The 25,014-nt window shown below is 40.6% G+C and overlaps 1 protein-coding gene across 1 annotated transcript; it reads left to right on the top strand.

Moving 5' to 3' along the window:
• Window positions 1–2,044: 2,044 nt before the first annotated feature.
• blvra (biliverdin reductase A) lies at window positions 2,045–23,996 on the top strand. Its single transcript, XM_080439507.1, has 7 exons — window positions 2,045–2,112; window positions 6,057–6,182; window positions 7,267–7,386; window positions 8,286–8,383; window positions 15,817–15,924; window positions 20,438–20,606; window positions 21,774–23,996. The coding sequence occupies exons 2-7, from the start codon at window positions 6,064–6,066 to the stop codon at window positions 22,027–22,029; spliced, it is 870 nt and encodes a 289-aa protein (XP_080295633.1). The 5' UTR covers window positions 2,045–2,112; window positions 6,057–6,063; the 3' UTR covers window positions 22,030–23,996.
• Window positions 23,997–25,014: the final 1,018 nt, after the last annotated feature.

Genomic DNA, 25,014 nt, shown 5'->3' with positions numbered 1-25,014 from the left:
ATCCTGTGGGACGTGACACTGGCTGATGGAGAGGTTTGTGATTTGGGCTACTATGGGGGCAATGAGGGCCTGGGTTTCCTCATCTGTCCCTTGAAAAATATTGTAATGCTGTATGTTAGTTTAAATGCACATTGGTAGCAATTGTTCAATAATAATTACATGCAAATTTGATCAAAGAACACAAAAGAGGCAGTTAAGTACCACTTTAAAGTTGGATACTAATAGGTTAAATGGACTAATTTACTAATAAAGTTTAACTATAAAGTTATGAATCCTAGGCGATCGGGTTGAGAGACCCGACAGTCCCACCCTGAGCAAGCAATTTTTGCGACAGTGGCAACAAAAAACTCCCCCTTATCTGGAAGAAACGTCAGGCAGACCCTAGGCTCTAGGGTGGGGGCCTTCTGCCTCGACCGTGTCGGGGGGAAAGAAGAGAGAGAGAGGGAGAGACAGAGGAGAGACAGAGAGAGATAAAAGTTTGAAGTTTCAAAGTTTCAACATTGATACTGTTGAGTTCTAATGGAAGCATGAATAGTGATTTGACCTTCATGCAGTACCTCTTATCAACCAGTAGGTGTCCTACCTGACCACACATTGTAAATGATTCAATAGAAGAGCAGGGAGACCTACTTCCTCTGTACCTGTAGTTATAATAGAACTAACATTGTATTCATATTGTATTAACATAATCTACCATACACATGTACTAGTTATAATAGAACTAACTGTATAGACCAATTATTTGTTTACCAACATTGAGACTGGACGCACAGGTGATTGTTTCATGCAATCAATTCCCAACATATTGTTTCAGTACATTCAACCTCCTCTTGTGTGTTGGCTAGTGAGGCACGTCCTAGCGAGACATGACAGAATGGGTTTCATTTGGTGCCAGCCTGCGCGCGCATACTGGTTCTTATCAGTGTGACTTCGTCTGTTAAGGGGTCTATTAGCATTGTATTAACATAATCTACCATACATGTACTAGTTATAATAGAACTAACATTGTATTAGTATTGCATTAACATAATCTACCATACACATGTACTAGTCATAATAGAACTAGCATTGCATTAGAATTGTATTTACATAATCCATACAGATCAAAATAAGTTTTAATCACTACAAAGGTATGGATTGCAGCTTTAAGGAGTATATATATCGTTGCTGTCAGGCAGAAATCTGAAATCATATTTCAACTCATTTTTACATACATTAATGCCCTACTTCATATACAAGTCGGGAAAATATCCGATCTACAAACTCACAACACGTCATGATCAGTTGATTTAGCCTTTTTGGAAGATGTGAACGTGCCTCCACCCGACAGCAACGATATGCAACAGGGTTTGGGAGGAAACATTATCATTCTAATAAGTTAGTAAGTGTGTCCATTAATTCTATGTACATGTACCAAACTTAACCTGCAGTGCCACAACTGATTTGAGTCATTTTTCAGTTTTAGAATGGGTCAAACTAGCAATAAAATACATGTTCTATTGATTGAACTGTAAACTGATTCAGTTTTTGGTGCAGAAGCATCTTCCATAAAAACCCTCATGGTATCATATTTCATAAAAGCAAAGTCTCAATCTGCAATTATTTTCAACCATGAACATACTGTAGATTTAAACGTGGCCGATTTCCAACCTAAATCTCATTCTTCCGATGTCAGTTGTGTGTGTGTGTGTGTGTGTGTGTGTGTGTGTGTGTGTGTGTGTGTGTGTGTGTGTGTGTGTGTGTGTGTGTGTGTGTGTGTGTGTGTGTGAGAAATAACACCTTTATCAAACGTCTATAGTTAAGTAAAGGTAAGGGTTAGTTATAGTTTTACTAAGGTTAAGGTTAGGCTTATAGGCATAGTTTTACTAAGGTTAAGGTTAGGTTTAGGCATAGTTTTACTAAGGTTAAGGTTAGGGTTAGGCATAGTTTTACTGAGGTTTCTCCTCTCCTCTCCTCTCCACTCCCCTCTCCATTATGTTAATTGTGTAGGTGATTTTATTTTGAAGTTTACAAGCGGAAGTCTTCAAAGAGTTGCGCAGAATGCGCACTTGACAGTTGTTGATAGTTTACACAACGAGGACGTTAAGAACGTAACGCTGCTGTAACGTAACGGTAAGGATGTTTTGATTGATTGATTGATTGATTGGATGGATGAATGAATGAATGGATGAATGAATGAATATAGTGTTGTGGGGTTTTGGTTTTATTTAAAGGCTGGTTTATACTTTATACAATGGTGGTGTCATGTGCTGGTTTTCAAACCGAGGTCTGGGGACCCCCGGCGGTCCCAGTAAAATGAGGAACAGTTTAACCACTTTACACCCCTGTGTTACTTATTATTATCCTTTGGTTATTAGAAAATAGCAGATCGACAAGTTCACATCACACTACAACCTGAATCAGCCTAGTTTCTATTTAAGCTATAATGTATCAATGCAACCTAGAATAGACTAAACCTCAGTCTACAGTAAGAGAATAATAAGGTATGATAAATTCCTCCTTTTGTAGACAGTGGAATGAAAATGACATTTTCTAATATAGTTTAAATGCTATTACATAAACATATTATTGTTCTTAGTCTTATTCTTTATTATTCTTATTATGTAGTATTAAAGGTGTAACATAAATGTATATACATTAATAATAACAATAGTATTATGATTAATAATAATAATAATAATAATAATAATAATGATAATGATAATAATAATGATAATAATAATAATAACAATAATACATTATATTATTGTTATTATTATTATTATTATTATTATTATTATTATTATATGATGTTGAAAAGCTGTGACATAAATGTATATTATTATTATTAGTAGTAGTAGTAGTAGTATTACTATTAGTATTAATACATACATATTATTATTATTATTATTATTATTATTATTATTATTATTATGTCATATTAAAGGTGTAACATACATGTATATGAATGTACAACATCTGTCTTGTATTCTGGGTTCAACTGTTACATTTTGCATCATGTGCTGGAACCACTGTTGTACACAGATAAGACATAGAGAGACCTTATCTCTGTGTCTCACTCACTCACACACACACACACACACACACACACACACACACACACACACACACACACACACACACACACACACACACACACACACACACACACAGTTTGTTTTACTACTACACTTGTAAGGACGTCAACATTTTAAGACAGAAATTTTACGAATTACATTTTTATTTAATTGCTATTGCTATTTTTTACCATGTGAGCTTGTACAGTAGATTGGCTATTTATTTTGAGCACAACAAAAAAATTATTTGTTTCTTATGAGAAATAAGCAATGCAGTAACAAAAGGTTAGAAATAAGCAATGTAGGCCTGACGCCATTCTCCATATACATGCATATGCGTGCATTAGTGGTCACAGCTCCTTTAAGTCCCCTCCTTCTGTCCCCTGTATAAATGTCCTGCCACACCTCCATCTCTTCCTTGTGTATTTCCGTATTGGAACGAGGTGGGTGTCTTTTGTTATCTTTTCTGTAAAACAAAATAAGAATTGGAGTTGCAAATGACTTATACAGTGTTTGTTTGATTTTGTTTAGAAAGGAGTCCATGCACTAGAGCCACATTAACTTGGAGACGAGTGTTTTGTGTCTGTCAGAATAAATGGAGATTGTGACCAAAGAGAGTCCTGGGTCCGTCTAAATCCATTCAACACAACGCAGAGATAGAAACTACACCGGTTACACTCAGTGGTGGAAAAAGTACTCTAAAATATATTTTGCTTAAGTAAAAGTATCAATACTGCAATACATAGAAATATATAGAAAATATATAGAAATTACCATTACAAGTAGGTTTTTTGAAAATCGATTTTTTTAAAATGAGAATCGATTCTGAATCGTCCAACAGTAGAATCGCGATTCGTACTCGAATCGATTTTTTCCGACACCCCTAGCTGTTACTGTTCCTTCCATACATTAACGACATGAATGCTGCCTGTAACTGCAAACTGTTCCTGTTCGCTGATGACTCGGCACTCCTGATCTCGGGTGAGGACAAGTTGCAAGTTGAGGAAGCTCTCAGCTCTGAACTCTCAAAAATCCGTACCTGGCTTACCGATAACAAACTGTCACTACACCTTGGGAAAACTGAATCCATTCTCTTTGGGACCAAACATTCCCTCAGTAAAATGAAGGTAAATGACTTCAAGGTCAAAGTCGATGACTCAACCATCACTAGCAAAGAAGAGATTACCTATTTGGGATGTATTCTTGACAAATACCTGACAGGTAGAAAGCATGGCAACAAAGGTGGTCAAAGGAGTAAACCAGAGAACCAGATATATGGGCAGAGTTTCCTCTTTTGTCAACCCTCAGGCCCTCAGGACCCTCTCAGGGGCCCTGATTCAGCCCCTTTTTGACTATGCTTGCTCCTCTTGGTACTCCAACACCTCAGTGTCACTGAAGACTAAGCTTCAAACGTCCCAAAACAAACTGATTCGACTACTTCTCGGACTGGGGCCCATGACCCACCTCTCTCCCACTCACTTTGCCAGCCTAGGTGGCTCAGGGTGGAAGACAGGGTTAAACAACAAAAAATGTGACTGATCTTCAAAATTGTAAATGCAGATTTGCCCGAAATGCCCCCTATACCCTCATATCTGTATAAATACCTCGAAAAAGTCTGGTACCACCCACCCATAAAACAAACATGGGCAAATTCTCCCTCTACAGCACAGCCACCAAGGTATGGAATAGTCTAACCCCATCCCTCAAAAAATGCAGTTTGCTGGGCTCATTCAAAACAGCCCTAAAAACTCATCTTTCTGGAGGCTACCCCCCGCCCCTCCCCTTTTTTGTATATATTTTTTTATTTTTTCATGCTTTTTTTGTACATAGTGGTATTTTATTTTTCTTCTTTTTTTCCTCTGTATTTTTATGTTGATTTTTGAACTGTTTGGTTGCTACTATATATGTTTATGAAATTAATTCAAGGACCCCAACGGAAACAAGTCCGCAAGGACTTTTTTGGTCAGACCTTTTAGACAAAAGTATTATAAATGTAACTGTGTTGTTTTACATTATTTTGCCTAATAAAAATGTCAATCAATCAATCAAAACCAAAAGTAAAAGTACTAAAATATTTGAAAACAGCAGATCTACAAGCTCGCGACGCGTTGTGAGCTTGTAGATCGGCTATTTTCAAATAGCTTAGGTATAAAATAGGGATAAAGTGGTTAATGTATGTTTTATAATGTAATAATTTATATCTGCAAAGTAACTAGTTAGTAGTTACTAAAGTTTTCTATAATTGTAGTGGAGTAAAAGTACAATATTTGCCTCTGAGATGTAGTGGAGTAGAAGTAAAAGTATTGGAAATTGGAAATACCCAAGTAAAGTACAAATATCTCAAAATTGTACAGTACTTGAGTACATGTACTTAGTTACTTTCCACCACTGGTCCTGGGTCTGTCTAAATCCAATCTGGGAACCCAGAACCAAATGAGAAGGAAAAACAGCGCCCTCTGCTGTTTGTACTATCTCACTTGGCTCTGGGACAATGACGACGTAGCACCCGTGCGCAAGGAAACCGGGGTTTTGGTCTGCCTTCAGCGTTTCACTTCCGGTGGTGCGACTATGTTTTCATTCCCACTAACAATATTATGTCTACACTGAACACTAACACCACTTCTCCCAGAGAACATGGATCGTTTTGGTTATAAGCCCACTTGTTTCTATGATAAAAGAGCAAGTTAAAATGTGAATATCTTTTCGTGGTTTTGTCTGCTCCGCGGACGCTATTGTTAAATTAGTTTCGGTTGGTTTCGAGTGGGGAATGATCGGCGGACACGTAAATCCCGCCCACTACATTTGATTGGGTAAAGCGCGGCCTGCTTCCTGATCTGAAGGCACGCCCACTTGTAGCCCAGTGTGTACACGTTATGACGAACCTTCACGACAGATTCCAACGCAGAGCAGAATCTGTTCTTTAGAGATTAGTCTAAATCCATTCAACACAAAGCAGAGATAGAAACTACACCGGTTACACTGTTGTGTTATTTCTTCTAGGTCAGTGATGTTTGGTGCAGTGGTGGTGGGCGTCGGCATGGTGGGCAGTGTGAGGATCAGAGACATGTTGGCACCACTGCCTGGCAGCACTGTCGACAAACTGTGTGTTAAAGGATTCATATCCAGGTAAGATATCTATACACACACACACACACACACACACACACACACACACACACACACACACACACACACACACACACACACACACACACACACACACACACACACACACACACACATCTCTATCTTTATCTACTCCTTTCTCTCCTCCATCCCTTTCCTGTCTTTCTCCCAGTATACAGTCTATTTGTATTACAAAAAGACAGCTGGTACTGGTAAATCTTTAACAGTGATGTTATTATAATTGTGATGTATTTAAATGGTAAATGGTGCATTTATATATCGCTTTTCTCCAAAGCGCTTTACATATATTGTGCATTACATTCACCCGTTCACACACACATTCATACACCGATGGCGGAGGAAACCATACAAGGCACCAACCTGCTCATCGGGAGCAATTAGGGGTTCAGCGTCTTGCTCAAGGACACTTCGACACTAACTCTGTGATTGGTTATAATTGGTGATATAAATGTATCATATTGGTAATAGAGCACTGAAGTCTGAAGGGGGGCGCATGCTACCATTTTCGGTGGTCACCTTATCACCTTATCACCGCGGTGGTGATAGAGAGCGCTCTCTCTATCGCGCTCTCTCTATCGCGCTCTCTCTATCACCTAAAAGGTGATAGGGTGACCACCTCATTTGGTAGCATGCGTGGGCCTTAACAACACTGCTGCTACAGGCCGCTATCCCCCTGGGTCTATTGAAGATCCCATAGGGAAATCTTCTAAGAACTGTGTTCCAAACATAAACAAATGAGCCCGGCAATTTTACTCATATGGATATTAATGATCAACTGACGGTGAAAAAGTACACATCCAAAGAGTAAGAAAGTAAAAACAATAATCTCCAAACACAGACGTTATCAAATATATGTTACTCAATATCATAAACGACACAGAGCCACATACCTGACAGAATCGCGGGACTGATTTGTTTATTTTTGGAACACAATTTTTGTAGTGATGCGATCTATGATTTCCCAATGGGAATTTCACTCGAAAAAAATACTTCGTGACCCAGGGGTATAGCGGGAATAACGTCAGGACTTCGGTACTCTATATAAATGATGATAATGTCTCAGGCGCAGCATGGAACCGAAACAGGGAGTGAAACAGATGTCGTTAGATGAAGCTCTGCGCAGAGAAGACATCCGTGCGGCTTTCGTCTGTACTGAGAACACGACGCATGAGGAGAATGTCAGGTAACGTTCAACATTCCATTGTTTTTATGAGCCGATTCGGTAACACTTATGCATCATAGACATGGTATGCATAGCAAGTGTTACCGTAGATTCTTTGTGCCATCATCACTGTATGTGTGGTGGAAAAATGACTCACATTTTTAGTAAAAGTATCAATACTGCAATATAGAAATACTCTGTTACAAGTAAATGTCCGGAATTCAAAATGTGCTTGAGTAAAAGTACAAAAGTATTGGCATCAAAATGTACTTAAAGTACCAAAAGTAAAAGTAGTCATTATGAAGAATGTCCCATTTCAACTTTTCAAACATCTTTTGAAAATAGCAGATCTACAAGCTCACAAGCGATGCGACGCATTGTGAGCTTATAGATCTGCTATTTTCAAAAGGCCGAAATGTATATAGGGCTGAAGTGGTTAATGTATGTTTTGTAATAATAATCAAAATCTACAAAGTAACTAGTAACTAAAGATTTTAAATAATTGTAGTGGAGTAAAAGTACAAAATTCTCCTCTTGAGATGTAGTGGAGTACAAGTAAAAGTATTGGAGATTGGAAATACTCAAGTAAAGTACAAATACCTAAAAATGTTACTTAAGTACAGTACTTGAGTAGATGTACTTAGTTACTTTCCACCACTGTTTCGAAGGAGCCCACGGTCTCCACAACATGGAACGTGATGTTTCTGATCCTCTCCTCTCTCCTCCTCTTTCTATCCTCTCCTCTCTCTCCCCTGATTCCTCCCACCTCCCCATATGAAAAGAAAAGGCTCTATGGAAGTCGTATTGGAAAGAAATTTGGGCTTTCCATTTGTACACTCAGAGTTACACACCTGTAAAGTGGCTCTGTCCTAAAGGTAATCGTACGGTACGATGGATGTAATTCTCTCTCTTCTCTCCAGGACCTTCTTGCAGGCAGGCAAGCATGTGTGTGTGGAATACCCCATGACCTTGAACTACAAGGCTGCTGTGGAACTGTGGGATTTGGCCCAGGAGAAAGGTGTGTGGAATAGGATCTGGGTTACGTGCTTGAGGGTCCATTTGGTTCCATTTGTACACTGAGTTATGGCGGTCCTTGATATAATTTTTTTTAGTCCTTTATTATTTTTTTTATTTTTTATCACCGGTATTGTAATTGTATAGCAGACGTGAAGTCCACATACCAGCTCTGACAGTGTGATGAAACCCAGTCCGGATCCGGTTCCAAATGTGATGGAAACCGATTGTGGTTCCTCATGTTGGATCCGGTTCCTCCGATTTCTCCGGTTCCAGATCCCAACCGTATGTGCATTGTGGATGTGCACCGTAATGCTGGGACTTTCAAAATTGTTTTAAAAAATGTTAAAATTAACACTAGTTTCCTGTGAGCCCAGCATTCTGACTTTTTTACATCAGGCTACTGGACTTGTGCCTGCATGGCTAAAATACATATCTGGGAAAACAATTATATATATTTTTTTTTACCAGCTTGCAAAGCAGGCTGGTCTCTGAAGAGACTGACCAACTAGTCATCAATATGTGACATATTCTCGACATGTTTTCGATCATTGGCTGTCCTTTAAGCCAATGGGGAGCCACTAGCAGTGCTGCCAGATTTGCGAGAGAAATAAGAAACCAGGTCTAAGCCAATGGGGAGCCACTAGCAGTGTTGCCAGATTCTACGAGAGAAATAAGGAACCAGGTCTATGAAAACAAGCCGCGCATACACGGCACACACACACACACACACACACACACACACACATATACACACACACACACACACACACACACACACACACACACACACACACACACACACACACACACACACACACACACACACACACACACACACTATGGGGCTCCGTTAGTGCCACGAGGGGCGCATGACGCCTCCTGTGACCACATGATTTTTTCTTACGTGTGTGTGTGTGTGTGTGTGTGTGTGTACACGTTCGTTCTGCGCGTGCACTGCACAAAAGCACGCGTTACGCGCTGCAACGCGTTGTGTACATTTACGCGTAGGCTACATGCGCTACAACCTGTCACGTACATTCACACGTAGTCTACTTCCATGCGCTGAAACTTGTCACGTACATTCACACGTATTAATAATAATTTAAAAAAAAAATAATAATAATAATAAGGGTAATAATAATAATAAAAAAATAATAATAATAATAACAATAATAATCCTTTATTAAATAATGATACTGCCCAAGATATTGCCTTACTAATGTAATAATGCAATAAGGGTAATAGTGTAATAATGCAATAAGTGTAATAGGTGTACTAATGTAATAGTATAACAACTCAATAAGGGTAGTAGTGTAATAGGTGGAATAGTGTAGTACATTCACACGTAGTCTACTTCCATGCGCTGCAACTTGTCACGTACATTCACACGTAGTAATAATAATACAAATAAAATAATAATAATAATAATAATAAGGATAATAATAATAATACATAATTAATAATAATAGTAATAATAATAATAATAATAATAATAACAATAATAATCCTTTATTAAATAATGATACTGCCCAAGATATTGCCTTACTAATGTAATAACGCAATAAGGGTAATAGTGTAATAATGCAATAAGTGTAATAGGTGTAATAGGTGTACTAATGTAATAGTGTAACAACGCAATAAGGGTAGTTGTGTAATAGGTGGAATAGTGTAATATTGCATTAAGTTTAATATGTAATAGGTGTAATAGTGTAATAGGTGTAATAGTGCAACGTGTGTAATAGTGTAATAGATGTAATAACGCAATGAGGGTAATACTCTAATAGTTGAACAGGTGTAATAGTGCAATAAGTTAATAAGTGTAAAAGTGTTATAAGTGGTCACATTCACCCAATTCCGCCCACATCCACCCAAACTCCTACTTCACTACACAACTACTTCACTACACTATAACACCTATTGCACTATTACCCTATTGCGTCATTACACTATTACACCTAATACACTTTTTACACTTTCTACACTATTATACTATCACACATATTGCACTATTACACTATTAAACCTATTACACTGTTACCATTATTATGTTATTACACTATTACACTTGTTGCATTATTACACCATTACAATTATTACACTATTACACGTATTACAACATTACCCTTATTCCGTTAATATATCATATAGCAGTCACTGGGTACCGGCCACTGGGTGCCAGGCAACGGCCCCGGTCGACCCGCCAACAGCCTTTTGGTGAAGAACCTGGGCTCGGTCCACCTCTATATTTTCATGGTATGCAGAGACTGACTCACGCATAGGAAATACATTGCCTTTTTCTCCAAGTCCTCAAACCAGCCAGGATGTGGAGTTGCGAATGAGAGGAAAGTGTCTTCCTCCTCCTGCCACTGCCCCAGTTTAGGAGACACCTTCAGGCATGGGAAGACGTAGTCTATATCCTCCTCCCACAGGCCCTCTGTTGACCAGTTCTCCTCCAAGAAGGTGTTCAGGTGTGGAGGAAGACTCATTGACTTCCTTAACGATCTGCTTTAGCAGCCTAGGCCAAATGTGGACCCGCTGTTGTAGGGTCTCAAACGGCACCAGCAAGTGTCCCAGCTTAGTACAACCGGGTTCCCTGAGAAATTTTCTTATGCACACCAAGGACAGAGTTCCGACCCAACGCAAGCCACAGCCACATACCAGTTGTGGCATCAGTGTCTCTAGCAACTTTTAGGAGTCTCCAAGCCTCCAGAATGGACTCATAGAATGGTGACAGCCCTGGCAGATATGCATTGTCCCTCCTTAGTAGCAGCAGCTGCTTGCCGTAGCTTGACGGAAGCTCCTTGTCTACGAAAGTTTTCTCCTCTGGATTGAGTTGAGGGAGCCCTTCCAGCAGATCGGCAGCATAGTGGCTCACACTGCTCTGCTCCAAAGAGATCAGAATAAAAGGAGACCACCTGACCCTGCATCTCCTTTGGGTCCATGGTCCCCCTGCCATCCGGAAGCATAAGAGAAGTCATCTTTCTGCTCCTGCATGGCAACTTCTCAGGTTGAAGAAAGAGCTGGGAGCGTTCATGTCCTTGATGTTGAGGAAATGGTATCTAACCAGGGTTCCCTTCACCCTCTCCTGCATGAAGGCCTTTAGCTCCAGTCTCCTCACCTGCAACAGCACGTCAGCAGCAGAGTCTGGGTGGGTGCTTGTCACATGCTCCAGGTTTTTATACTGTTTCATGCTGTGCTGCTGCCTAAATGCTGGCAGTGGAGTGTGTTGTGTATACTGCTGACAAAACACCAGGATCTGAGCCTTGCCAACCTCCCACCACTGCCTAAAAGAGTTGAAATGACCTCATTGCTCTGCCACACTATCCAAAACTGATTGAAACTATGGCAGAAAGTACAGTAATAACTTCAAATTAATCAGTATCGTACAGTGGTTATCTGTTCGTTCATGCGCGATTTTCAAACGGCCGCCTATTGCCGCCTATTGGACCTCAGAGGTACCTAAACATACCTTTAAAAGTTGACGCCCACAGAATCTTAGCGCCTCCCATTGCAAGGATTAGAACGTTTAGTGTGGCCGTTCAAAGTACTGTTATAAAGAAAGTCCAGTTTCACATATTATGTTAAAATTGAAAATAGCAGATCTACAAGCTTACAACATGTAGCTTAGTTCTGCTATTTTTAAAATAGACAACGTTTATATAAGGCTGAAGTGGTTAATGTATGTTTTGTAATAATAATCAAAATCTGCAAAGTAACTAGTAGCCTAACTAGTTTTCAAACACTGCGCATTGCATCCATCTGTGTGTGTGTGTGTGTGTGTGTGTGTGTATAAAATATATAAAACATATTTTGAAAGTAGCAGATCTACAAGCTCACATTGACAGACAGACAGACGGACGTCTTATATATTATTATTTTTTCTCGCATCACACATACTGTGTAGTATGTATACTAATTGTTTCCTCTTTAAATGAGACAGCCCAGTTAGTGTAGAGGTTAACGCTGATATCCAGTGATTTTACGGCCCGCGTTCGAATCCCACGCGAGGAGCATGCTCGTAACGTAATTAGTGATTTAAACAGTGTATTTTCAAACATTTTACAGTGGTGTACTGGTGTAGAGTAACAAATTTCATTTACTGAAGTACTGTACTGCTCGAGTCGCAAAGCGAGTTAATTCAGCCAAAATCGAATTGTATTCTTTGATCTGCTGGTGCCTGGTGATATAACTTAACTGTCACAACTTGGTATTTATAAACATACTTGTGTGAATTACGGAGAAATCTGAATGAAGTCTTGTTCGGGGAGGCGCTACGCACTTATGGATTATGGATCTCTTTGTGTCAGTCGTGCGACCTATTTTTGGTGCGCAATACCGCCCGCCAAACGAAGTATATACACAATTGAAACCTGAGAGAGAGAGAGAGAGAGAGAGAGAGAGAGAGAGAGAGAGAGAGAGAGAGAGAGAGAGAGAGAGAGGAGAGAGAGAGAGAGAGAGAGAGAGAGAGAGAGAGAGAGAGAGAGAGAGAGAGAGAGAGAGAGAGAGAGAGAGAGAGAGAGAGAGAGAGAGAGAGAGAGAGAGGTGTGGCAGGCCGGCAGCGGACCACGGACTAAACATCTAATAGGCCTATAGGCTACACATGAACATTTTGCAAGGGCTGTTCTGGTATATGCTTTAATTCATCAACGTGATGAAAGCGACCAAATAGGCTATTTCCATGGTGGACACCAGCCTAGGGTTAGACTTGCACAGCAGTTCATTGTCTGTCCATTGTCTGAGAAGCGCAGTGCTGATCCAATAATAAAACTCATAATGACTACAGGCGTCGAAATTAAAACCTGTCCCATCCATAGAAGCCAATCTATAATAACGCATAACAATGATGTAACTGGAAATCTGATTTCCAGTTACATCTATTTATTCCCATGATATGCTCTTGGGATGAATTAAACCCTGTATTTAACCAGGTCAATCTAAATGAGATTAAAGCTTATTATCTATTACATTAACATTGTAAAACGCATATGAAAAACACACCAATGGGAGACAGATTCTATAACACTTTGAATTGTATCAAAATGTGTGAAATCGTTATCTAGGCGAGCAGGTGAGATGTGGTTTCGCAACTTTTTTCTTTCTGTTTTTCCCCTCTCCTTTTTGAGAGAGAAGGATAATTGTTGCGCTCTGCAGTCAGTAACACAGAAGTAATACCTCTATGGCATAAACGCATATGTTTATTGTTGTTGGAAGGGAGCTTGGCGCATTTGAAAACATGGGCACAATTGGACCCGTTGGAAAGCCAGAGCGGCACCATTGATTTGACACCATAAGCTATACTGTACAGCTGTTTATTGCCTTGAAATAGAAGATTATTTAAGAGAAAATACTATAGCCTAGGGCTAGGCCTACATGTTACTGATGATAATATATTTGCAATGATGCTAAATGAAGCAAATTCGTGTCAGATCAAAGCCACGTACGGTGATGCCATGCACCATGCACTCTGCTTAAAAGCCGCTGTTGCTTATTTGCTTTATCAATGGATATTGATAGAATATACAGTGATGAGCTGTACACGAAACAAAAGCTAAGGTTCCAAAGAACTTAAAATTGATTTGATTTGAGAGAGCTCTAAGTGTTAGAAGACACCCACGACCGCCGAGTTTTTGGCACCGACCGCGCCGTGATTGCGTAATTCCTTGCGTAATTCATTCATATCAGGAAATAATGAAAGAATCCAGCCATGGGCCAAATAAACATACAAAGCTTAGATTTCACGGATTCTGGCGTTCTTTTTATTTATATTTTTGGTTATGATCTGACTGAGTATTAGCTAATATAAAAATCGCCTCGAACCTCCGGAAAAAAGACGAGAAGAGTGCATGGCGCGGTGATCAACCAGACCCGATGTTGGAATCATACTGTACAGTTTATAATTGCCTTGAAATAAAAGATTATTTGACAGAAATTAATACAGCCTATATGTTACTGATGACTTGGAATTTAATTTTATTGCAATCAATGCAATATTGATTGCAAAGGACAGGATTCAAGAATGGAGACTTGGAGAGGGACAGCGCACCTGCTGTGCGTAATTGCAGAAAGCCACTTCATAAATTGAATCACATATCAGGAGAGGTAACTGAATTAATTAATACAAATATTTTATGAAGACTTACACATGCATATGAGGCGTTCTGCGCAGGGCAGAGTTATGTCACAAGGGCACATGATGCGTTATGTGCAGAGCACAGTTATGTCAAAGGGGCACATGATGCGTTTTGTGCAGAGCTCAGTTATGTCACACGGGTAGGTGAGGCGTTCCACGCAGCGCGCACCAAGGTGGCACAGCACCCACTCATCTCTCCGCGCCTCGCCTAGTCGCGTGACCAAATAATCATGCGTGCGTTGACGCGTGCCTTTGCTACAGACGCATGAATCTACACGTAGACGTGTTACCCTGTAGGTCAAGATGCAGTGGTTGCACTGTTACGCGTGAACGTGTTCCCATTGTGAGTCAATGGGAAAGTACACTACACGTCTATGCGGTTCTGTGCAACACAAAAAAAAATTACATGATTACAGGACAGGGGGTGTGCTTACGTGGCACTAACGGAGCCCCATACACACACACACACACACACACACACACACACACACACACACACACACACACACACACACAGAGAGAGAGAAAAAAGAAAGCAAGCTGGTGTACATGACTGTATGTCATGTCTTGTTTGTCCCTTGGAGCCCCTCCCTTCTAAAATCTGACAAAAGCTGAGGCCCCTGAACATCCCTTCTGATCCACAATCCACCCCATCCTGCCATGGAAGATAATACATCTAATATCTCTGTCAGGCAGAAATTTTGTGGTAGGGAGCTCAAGCTGGGTACGCTGTCTCATCTTCAGCTGCAAAAACACCAACACCCTGTTGGAACCAGTGGGAGGGAGCCAGTGACCCCCAACGCACACACGCACAGACGCACACATACACATACACATTGGCTTACATTTCTCCATATTTCAACTTGTCTATGTTTTTCATAAATTAATGACATGTACTTTGTCGCACAAGAGTATTGCGTTTCAGGTTGGGGTAAGGATTAGGATTAGACATTTAGAGGTCAGGTATAGGGATTAGAATTAGAGTTAAACATGATTTACTCTTAGTTGCGTGCCAGTGTCGTGCACCGAAACATAGCCGATCTACAAACTCATCAGCATGTTTATGCTTGCGCTTAAAAATGTCACAAAAAACATTTAATTCATAAAAATCACTGTCGTAAAATGTTGATGTCCTCACAAGTATAGTAATACAAACGTGTGTGTGTGTGTGTGTGTGTGTGTGTGTGTGTGTGTGTGTGTGTGTGTGTGTGTGTGTGTGTGTGTGTGTGTGTGTGTGTGTGTGTGTGTGTGTGTGTGTGTGTGTGTGTGTGTGTGTGTGTGTGTGTGTGTGTGTGTGTGTGTAGGGTTAGTTCTTCATGTGGAACACATAGGGTTGTTATCAGCAGAATACAAGCAACTGAAGACAGAGCTGACAGGAAAACAACTGCAGGAGGGAACACTGCATTTCACTGGTGAGACCTGTGTGTGTGTGTGTGTGTGTGTGTGTGTGTGTGTGTGTGTGTGTGTGTGTGAGAGAGAGAGTGAGAGAGACAAATCAGGAGAATATCAACTTTGTTATCGACCTTTAGAGATTTGGGAAGATATCTGAAGAGTCCATATGCAGTCTGACGGACGAGACATAGAGGGCTCTGTCCCTTATTTTTAACTATGCTCTGTCCCCATAAGAGGTTTAAAAACTGATGAACTGAGATTCTATGGGCGCTGTTCACAGGTCGCCCCTAAACCCTACCCTAAACCTGTTAAATACGGATAAGGGAGCTGCGCTGTCCCAAAACGTTATTCTGCACCTGCTCTACCCGTCACCCATTATGCCGACACCATTATTTGCGCGTGGAGGCGTGCCCGTGGCCGTGTTGTTGCTTTATCCCCCACATTGCTATTCTGCACACACACATGGGTACGACTTTGGGAGGGGGCACAGCGGATTCTAAAAGCACCCGCAAAGGGCACACAGACACTGCAATGGCTTTGTGGAGACGCAAAAGCAAAAGCGCGCACCTCTCTCTATTATTGTCAACAAATCTCTGTGATTCTAATTTTACTATAATCAGCAGAAGGAAGGGTGTCAATTCCTTGTGTCAATTATATTTACTTTAAAGAAGACAATTTGTGCATCTGCAATGCAATGCTCCACATTACACGTCAGTTTTGTTCATTGATTATGCAGGAAATAATTAACTGATTACAAAAATATAAAATTCTCTCTAATCAGAATATGTAGGTGATATTTATGTCTATCAAATGTGGTTTTACTGAAAGGCAAGCTTAGACTTAGAAACAAAACATCGGCCCCATGTTAAATCGCCTCAGTGCAGCCACAGAGCGCATGTTGGCCACAGAGCGCATGTTGGAACATGAGCCGTGTTGCCAGCCTTGGCGGGAAATAAGCAACCAGGTCTATGAAAACAAAAAGAAGCGACTATAAGGCCACATGAGCACTTCAAACTAGAGCTTTCATATCCCCTAAATATTTGAGCCTGGCTCGACCCATAATTGACAAATTGGGCCCTGTCCAGCCCGTCAGTCATTTTTCTAAACAAGCTTCTATGTGCGGCCTTTCATCATAAAGTTTAAATATAAAAACATCGAAATTAAACAAATATGTTTAACTCAGCATCAGCTATATTGTCTCAGTTATCTTGGCATATACTTACATTTTTTATAAGATGATCGGATCATCTGTGATAGCATGTTTAGGAAACGTCTCATTTTCATTTTGTGCTGCTGTCTCGTTAAACCCAGATGCGGGTGAATATTATATTATATACCATATATATTATATTATTATTATATTCCCCACGTAAACGCTACGTTCATGTTTACTGCATTAAAGCAGGGGTTCTCAATCTTTTCAGGCCATCGACCCCCAAAAATAGCCATATTTGAACTGGGAACCCCCCCATTTTGTTTGACTCGGTTCCACAGATAAATATTGTGAAAATACCAGATCTACAAGCTCACAATGCCTGGCGTTGTGAGCTCTGTTGTTGTGGTCTCGACCCACAGGTTGAGAACCACTGCATTAAAAGCTCCAAGCAAGTTACATGTCTAGTATGTTGTTGACCACGCAATGTAATGTTTTTGGTTTAGTGTTGTATAGGCTACTCCGTGGCGCGCGCACGCCTCATGCGCCGCTCGATCGTGCCTCATTGTTTATGCTGCCCAAAATAACAGATCTGTAAGCTGTCGACACGCCATGACGCAGCGCGTTGATAGCTTGTATGTCTGTTATTTTGGGTAGGTAGGCGACGCACATTACGCGCCGCAGCAATGTATCTGGGTTTGAGAGGCTATGATTGATGTAAACTTAAAGGAGAGATCCGCCCATTTTAAGTGTTATCTTTGATGTGTCGCTAATCACTCACCATCATTGAAAGGGACGTTGAGTTATTTCAGAGAGTCCCGTGTCGTGCAGTCTGTCGACCCCCTCCGTTGGCATAATGGGAGCCCGTGTAAGAGTGAAAATCGTCTATTATAACCGATGCAAAGTTAGTATTTTCTCTACTACTGCTCATTGTGGAGTCTCATGATACTCAAACGTGCACTGAATGTCGCGAACGAGCTATCGTTCATGCAGAACGAGATGATGCTGGTTGCTTACTTCTTCCACAGACGCCAGGTTCACAAAGTAGTAGAGAAAAAACTAACTTTGCATCGGTTATAATAGACGAATTTCACTCTTACACGGGCTCCCATTATGCCACGGAGGGGGTCGCCAGACTGCATGACACGGGACTCTCTGGAATAACTCAACGTCCATTTCAATGATGGTGAGTGATTAGCGACACATCAAAGATAACACTTAAAATATCCGGATCTCTCCTTTAAAGTGTAGCTCGTTCGGGATTATTGAACAAAGGTGGATGATGAAAGAGAACAGGGACAATATGGATGTAAGTTAACTGCGTCACTTCAGAGGAAACTAAATGGAGCTACTTCAGAGATGTTTACACACCCCTGGAATCCGTTAGAATGGTGGAAATAGAGCAATAACAGCCAAAGTGAGTACATATAGACCTTTCCTAAAACTGGCCAATGTATTATAGCCATATGCTACTGTATGTCTGTGTACCACCGCTCGGCCCTGTGGTCGACCAGCTGGAGGTCCATGGCTGCCTGTAGGAGCGTTGTTGCAACGTAATTAATTATTTGGGAGCAGCCGGTGTGTAAGATTCCAATAGTATAAATATTTTAAATGGCTTTCATATACTATTCCGGATCTGACTAATATGACAAGTTGCTTATTGTGAACACAATAGGCTACAAATTAATATAAATATGTATTTGGATAAAATAAAAATAAAGAAGTTGTATTTTGTTGCCTAGCCCAGCCCAACCCAAAGCCCGACAAATACGTGACCAATTGGACCCGGCAGGAAAACAGGTCCAATGTGGCTTACAATAATCAGATAGGAGAGCATATATTGGATTGGGGATGACGGCTAGCGCAGTCTTCTCTTAAAGGCAATGGCTTCTGGCACGGTGATTGGTTTTATCATTGTAACGCCCAAACCACACCTATGCATAATGTAAGGGGTAGCACAGGTGTTTAGCGGGTAAGGGAGGTGCCCCAGAATACCAAAGTTTGCTGGGGAACGCCTCTTGCCTAGTCCTAAATCAGATATTAGTGTGTTTAGCAAACTCGTGCCTGAATAGGGCAGTATATGTGAATATAGTACGTGAAATCATTATGGATATATTAAAATGTAATAAAATGTGTGTTCCAATGCTCAATAATATCATTTTCCGTCTTGGTTGATGGGGTATGGTTCGGGAATCATGACATTTTGCCATCTGTTATCTCTCCATAGCAGTGTGCAATACCAACATGTACACTGTACAGCACTTATAAACGCACTTAGGGTACCGATAACATAAGACGCACAACCAATACAATGCTCATCCGCATGACGTTGTCAGCCAGGGAGAGGGGAGGGGGAGGGTGGTGGGATGGTCAGGGGAGAAGCAAACCACGCCTACTTAGGAGACCACTTGTAGGATTTATGTACGATTTTGCCTCTAGTGGCTCCAATTGGGATGGTGTATCTTCTTAAATTAACAATCTTTGCTATAGGTTAAGACGAGCACCGCCCATACCTGCTTCTGATTGGTCGAAATTAACCTTTTTGGTGTTCTGCCAAAAAGGGGGTGGGGTCAGGTTCAAATAAGGTTCAATACCCCATCCGGCCAGATGCATTAGTGTGCTGCGTTAAGCGTTAGACGTCATGGGATCAAATCACACTCCCATTGTTTTATTCTTCCCTAAAGCGTGTCGCCAATAATTTGATTAGGGTTAGGCATAGTTTTTGTGAGGTTAAGGTTAGGAATAAGGTTATGTTTAGGCAAAGTTTCAATAATAAACTGCAAAAGTCTCACAAGGCACAACTGCCAATCAAAGTGACTATTGGCCAATCAGAGCGCGTCCTTTCCGGGACTTGGCACAACACTGTCGTAGATTGTAATAACACGGAGGGAGCTCCTTTTAGTTCACACGATAACCTACAGATGCAATTCTCAACTTGTGGGCCATCGCCCACTGGTGGGCCATAAGAATGTTGCAAATGGGCCCCCAAATAATTGGCAAAACACCTTTTTGTTATGATTAAATGACGCACACATACACATCCAAACGCTTTCTCCTTTGTTGAAGTGTCTTTCTTGGAACACATGTCAAATACATGTTTTTCTCTTTTTTCTCCTCCTGTGATGTATAAATTGTCCTCCTCCACATGACAATCCTCTGGGCTCTACAATGGTCCAGTGATACGGCTGTGTGACCCAAATATTGAATATAATATGAATATATGCAATTAGGCTAATGTCGTGTGTGTGTGTGTGTGTGTGTGTGTGTGTGTGTGTGTGTGTGTGTGTGTGTGTGTGTGTGTGTGTGTGTGTGTGTGTGTGTGTGTGTGTGTGTGTGTGTGTGTGTGTGTGTGTGTGTGGTGTGGTGTGTGCGCGTGTCAGGTGGGTCCGTAAACTCCGGCTTTGGCTTCATGGCGTTCAGTGGTATTTCTCGTCTCGGCTGGTTGGTGGATCTGTTCGGGGGGTTGTCAGTGACCAGTGCCACAATGGAGGAGCGTCCGGATGACAGCTACATGAAGATGACCGCTCTGCTGCAAACCCTGGACAGCAGGTGGGAGTGTATTGGGCTTGGGCTTGGATATCTGCTATTTCCTGCACACAATTAAGTATAAATTTAGCATATGTTTCGGTGTGTTTACACAGTCACATTTGAGTAGAATAAGTGAAATTTTGGAAAACTAAGTTGTTGGTTGAGATGCCTCTTTTTCTTTTCTTTTTTGAGCAGCCAATAATTTGTTTACCCTTTCCCCCCGCAATTTAGTCCCTTTGCTAATTAATTCCTCCCCACACACATTTGTGTGTTGTCACTGCTGTTGTATCCTACTGACTCACCTGCCAGTGAGGAGCCCCCACCGCCTTATTTCTACTCCTCCCGCCAAACACTCCCTGGCTGCTGACAAGAGTACATGCAGTGACAAATATCATCCCCCCGCACGGCTTCTCTCCCCAATGGTGCCAAGCACCTCCGAGCGCCTTAGAGATGCTTCTTGTCTGAGCAGTAGAAATGGTGTCTCTCACACAAGAGACCCTGGTTCAAATCCCTGTTAGGACTTAAACGTTACATATTGCAACTTTAACGTGTACATAATGTGTTGGTCCACCCATCCTTTAATGTATATTGTGTTGGTCCGCCCATACAGCAGCTTTAAAGGTCTTAATGTGACATTCATTTTAATTTGTTTTGTTTTTCTGGGGGTTTTATGACCTCAATTACACCCAAAAAAACTGAACTTTGAACATTCAGTGGATTTTCTGTGGTCTAGGGTTGTCTGAATAATTAGGCTAAAAAAAGTGCTGGGATTGGCCCCTTGACTTCGCCGTTATAGTCCCTTAATCCCGCCCCCTCTCCTCCCCGCCGTCGATGATAGACAGGCAAAATCACTCAACAGCGACACCCGCAGACAAAGATTTCTTATTGCAGTGCAGTTGAAAAGGCTTTAGGAATCAGAGAGAAAAAAAACTGCCATGGATCACTGGAGTGGATTTTTCAGTTAAAACATTTTAATACACGTTTGAAGGACCATGATAAAGACTTTTAATGTGTTGTAAAACTGAATGTCATGAAACCTTTAACGTGTACTTAATGTGTTGGTCCACCCATCCTTTAATGTATATTGCGTTGGTCCACCCTTACAGCAGCTTTAACGTGTACTTGTCGTGTTGGTCCACCCATACAGCAGCTGTAACGTGTACTTGTCGTGTTGGTCCACCCATCCAGGAGGCTGACATGGATAGAGGAGCGAGGACCCGGCCTCCCCAGATCCAAGAACATCAACTTCCGCATGGACTCTGGCACGGTGTGCCACATGCCTGCGGCCACCAGGGGCGCCGTGGGGCTCTTCATGCAGGACCTGGTGCTCTTCTCTGGGAAGCTGCTGGGCCTCATGTCCCCTGAAGACCTGCAGAAAGAGAGATGGAGGATTCTACACTGTCTGTGCCTTGCTGAGAACATTCAACGCCACTGTCAACAATAGAATCACAAACCGCATTTAAACATGATTCTCCAGGGGTCTTCAAGGTTTTTCAGGCCAAGGACCTTAGTTGAGAGAGAGATAAAGCAGGGACCCCCACGATATAAAATGTTGTGGCAGATTAAACTTGATCATAGATTTCATAGATAGCTTCATAGACTTGTTTGACGGCACTGTCAATGTGTAGGGTTGTGTTGGATTCATCTTAATGTGTATTTTCAGACAGTTAACCACTTAAAACCTCAAAACTTGTACTTGGTCTGCTCTCTATTCCCTCTACACCAAACCTCTTTGCCAAAGATAGCCGATCTACAAGCTCACAACGCCTCGCTGCGAGGCGTTGTGAGCTTGTAGATCTGCTATTTTTGGCTAAAGTTCGCCTCAGAATAGGGATGCTAGGGTCCAAGTGCTTAATGTAAAACAATTATCCTATCACATAAAGATTTATAGGAACTCTGAGGACCCCTTAGGGGTCCCGGACCCCTGTTGAAGACCTCTGTTCTACATGGTCTCATACCTGGCTGAGACCTCTGTCAACAATAGAACTATAAACACAACATCTAAAGAGCTAGGACACGTTGGTAGAGGTTTGGTTTGTGTAGTTACCTTGCCATGATGTAACGCCAAAGGTGGGCAAGGAATCGAAAATAATTGCTCCAGTGATTTGAAATTGATAATTCTAGCTCAGGAGGATCTCTTTTAGCCTGTAAACGAACACAAACAAAGCTGAATCTGACCATATAGAACATCACCAAACCCTAAACCAACTAAAGTTGTCAAATAAATGTAGTGGAGTGAAAAAGTACAAAATTTTCCTCTGAGATGTAGTGGAGTAAAAGTATAAAGTGCCATTGGAACATTTGTGACAAATGCACATTATATTATTATATGTATCTGCTTGACCTATGGATATTAGTTATATCCTTTCAAAGTAAAAGGCCAATTGTTACACATTCATTGATTTTATTTTATTTATCAATGACGGGGAGTTGAGTAAACCTTTTAACCTTTATACTTTTCACCAGTATTGGGCATAACTATTTGCTAAGTAATATATTACTGTCTGCTATATTATTACTTTCCACACTAACTAGTAGTGTAACTAATTACAATGACCAAAACCGTAATAATATTACATTTATTAATCCAGTTAACTGAGTTAATAAGTTACATAGATAGACTATGATATTAAGCCTAGCATTTATCCTCCATAGTAGGAGGCTGTCGGTGTCGCACACGAAAACATAACAGATTTACAAGCTATCAGCATGTTGTGATGTGACATATTGTTAGCTTGTAGATCTGTTCTTTTTTAAGCATGTATCCTCTCGCAAAATGATGACATAAATATGATTGGGAGGGATTTGTTAGCAAAAGTGATAGAACTTGTAATGCAACTAGTTATTATTTATACCAAGTAATAAGTAAAGTAATATTAGTACTATTTAAAGGAGTAATAAGTAACTAGTAACTCATTATTGTTCCTGAGTAACTTGCCCAACACTGTTTATCACTTACTAGTTTTACATATCACAATACACTCCAATATAGAGATATGTTACTACCTTATAATAACTGCCACACACACACACACACACACACACACACACACACACACACACACACACACACACACACACACACACACAGGAACATTTATGGTGTTTTGTGGCAAAAAAAAAAAAAGGATAAACATATTCAGTGTATTTTATTATTGCGATATTACTGGTTCTGGATATTAGGGATGGGACAATAATCGGTATTGTCATTTATTGCAATACAAAATACTCACAATAATCATGTCACAGAGTTTAAAAAGAAAATCATACTCTGGACCAACCTGAGTTGGCGGTGTACTTGAACTTCAAACTCAATTTTAACCATGTTAGATTAATCAAAAACACCCGTCCTTGATTCTGGTGACTCACCCTGCCCCCCTCACGCCCTCCTAATGCGTGAGGGGGCCGTGTTTTTCCGATTACTTTTTTCATTTATTTTATTTCAATTTTGTATTGTATTTTTTTTTTTTCATTTTCCAAAAAATATATAAAAAATAAATGAAAAAAGTAATTGAAAAAACACGGCCCCCTCACGCATTAGGAGGGCAGGGTGAGTCACCAGAACCAAGGACGGGTGTTTTTGATGAATCTAACATGGTTAAAATGGAGTTTGAAGTTACAATGGGTTTGTATAGGAAGGGGGCGTGTCTGATAAAATGAATATCAAATATCTAAATAATTAATCAAGCAACTTAAAAACTGTCTGGGGGGTTAACAAAGGCCTGAGTAGATGATAAAAAGACCAAAAGTTTTGTGAAAGTGAAATATCCCTTTAACCGAAAATAGCAGATCTACAAGCTCACAATACGTCATATTGTGACGCATTGTGAGCTTGTACATTATGGCTAATGTTCCCCCAGAATGTGTATGCTGGAGTACAAGTTTAACAAAAATGTCATTTTAAGAGTTTTCAGCATTTTTTTAAATGTATTATTGCGATAGTGTTAATCGCAGGGATTTTGGTCACAATAATTGTGACATGAAATGCTCATATTGTCCCATTTCTACTGGATACATAGTAATATGTCGTAACATATCGATTTGAGTTGGAGTTTGTTTGTATTGAAATAAACGGGTTGACTCAGTGCTACAAGCTCTTTCAACAATCAAGAAGGTTTCCTTTGTCACTTTTACTCATCAAAGCAGTTGATGCTGTCCAAAACTGTTACTTTTCAGGAAATTAAGAAAAAAACGTTATTGTCACAGCACAGGGCACAGGTTTACATGACTTGTGTAAAACAGTGGGTAAATGTGTTTTTATGCAGCTCTATCGTTTTTGTTATTTCATAAGAAGAGAAAGGGAAGAAGAAGGGGGGTGGGGACCAAGGGGAAGAGAGAGAGGGATCAATAAAACAACAATTTATCTACGTATTTATTTACACATATATCCGGTTCGGTAAGTACCTGAGCTAAGAGATAAGGTGCGGTA

Source organism: Gymnoscopelus braueri, assembly GCF_963280865.1.
Source record: "Gymnoscopelus braueri genome assembly, chromosome: 10".
NCBI classification, from domain to species: Eukaryota; Metazoa; Chordata; class Actinopteri; order Myctophiformes; family Myctophidae; genus Gymnoscopelus; species Gymnoscopelus braueri.
Note: the sequence above shows the minus strand (reverse complement) of the source record. Positions and strands in the feature narration are given on the sequence as shown.

What these genes read in the sequence shown, in the direction of transcription:
- blvra (XM_080439507.1), top strand. Translation starts at nt 6,064, where the DNA reads ATGTTTGGTGCAGTGGTGGTGGGCGTCGGCATGGTGGGCAGTGTGAGG. An exon ending in GGGAACACTGCATTTCACTG is followed by an intron (nt 15,925 to 20,437) that starts GTGAGACCTGTG and finishes TGCGCGTGTCAG; the next exon opens with GTGGGTCCGTAAACTCCGGC. An exon ending in CTGCAAACCCTGGACAGCAG is followed by an intron (nt 20,607 to 21,773) that starts GTGGGAGTGTAT and finishes CCACCCATCCAG; the next exon opens with GAGGCTGACATGGATAGAGG.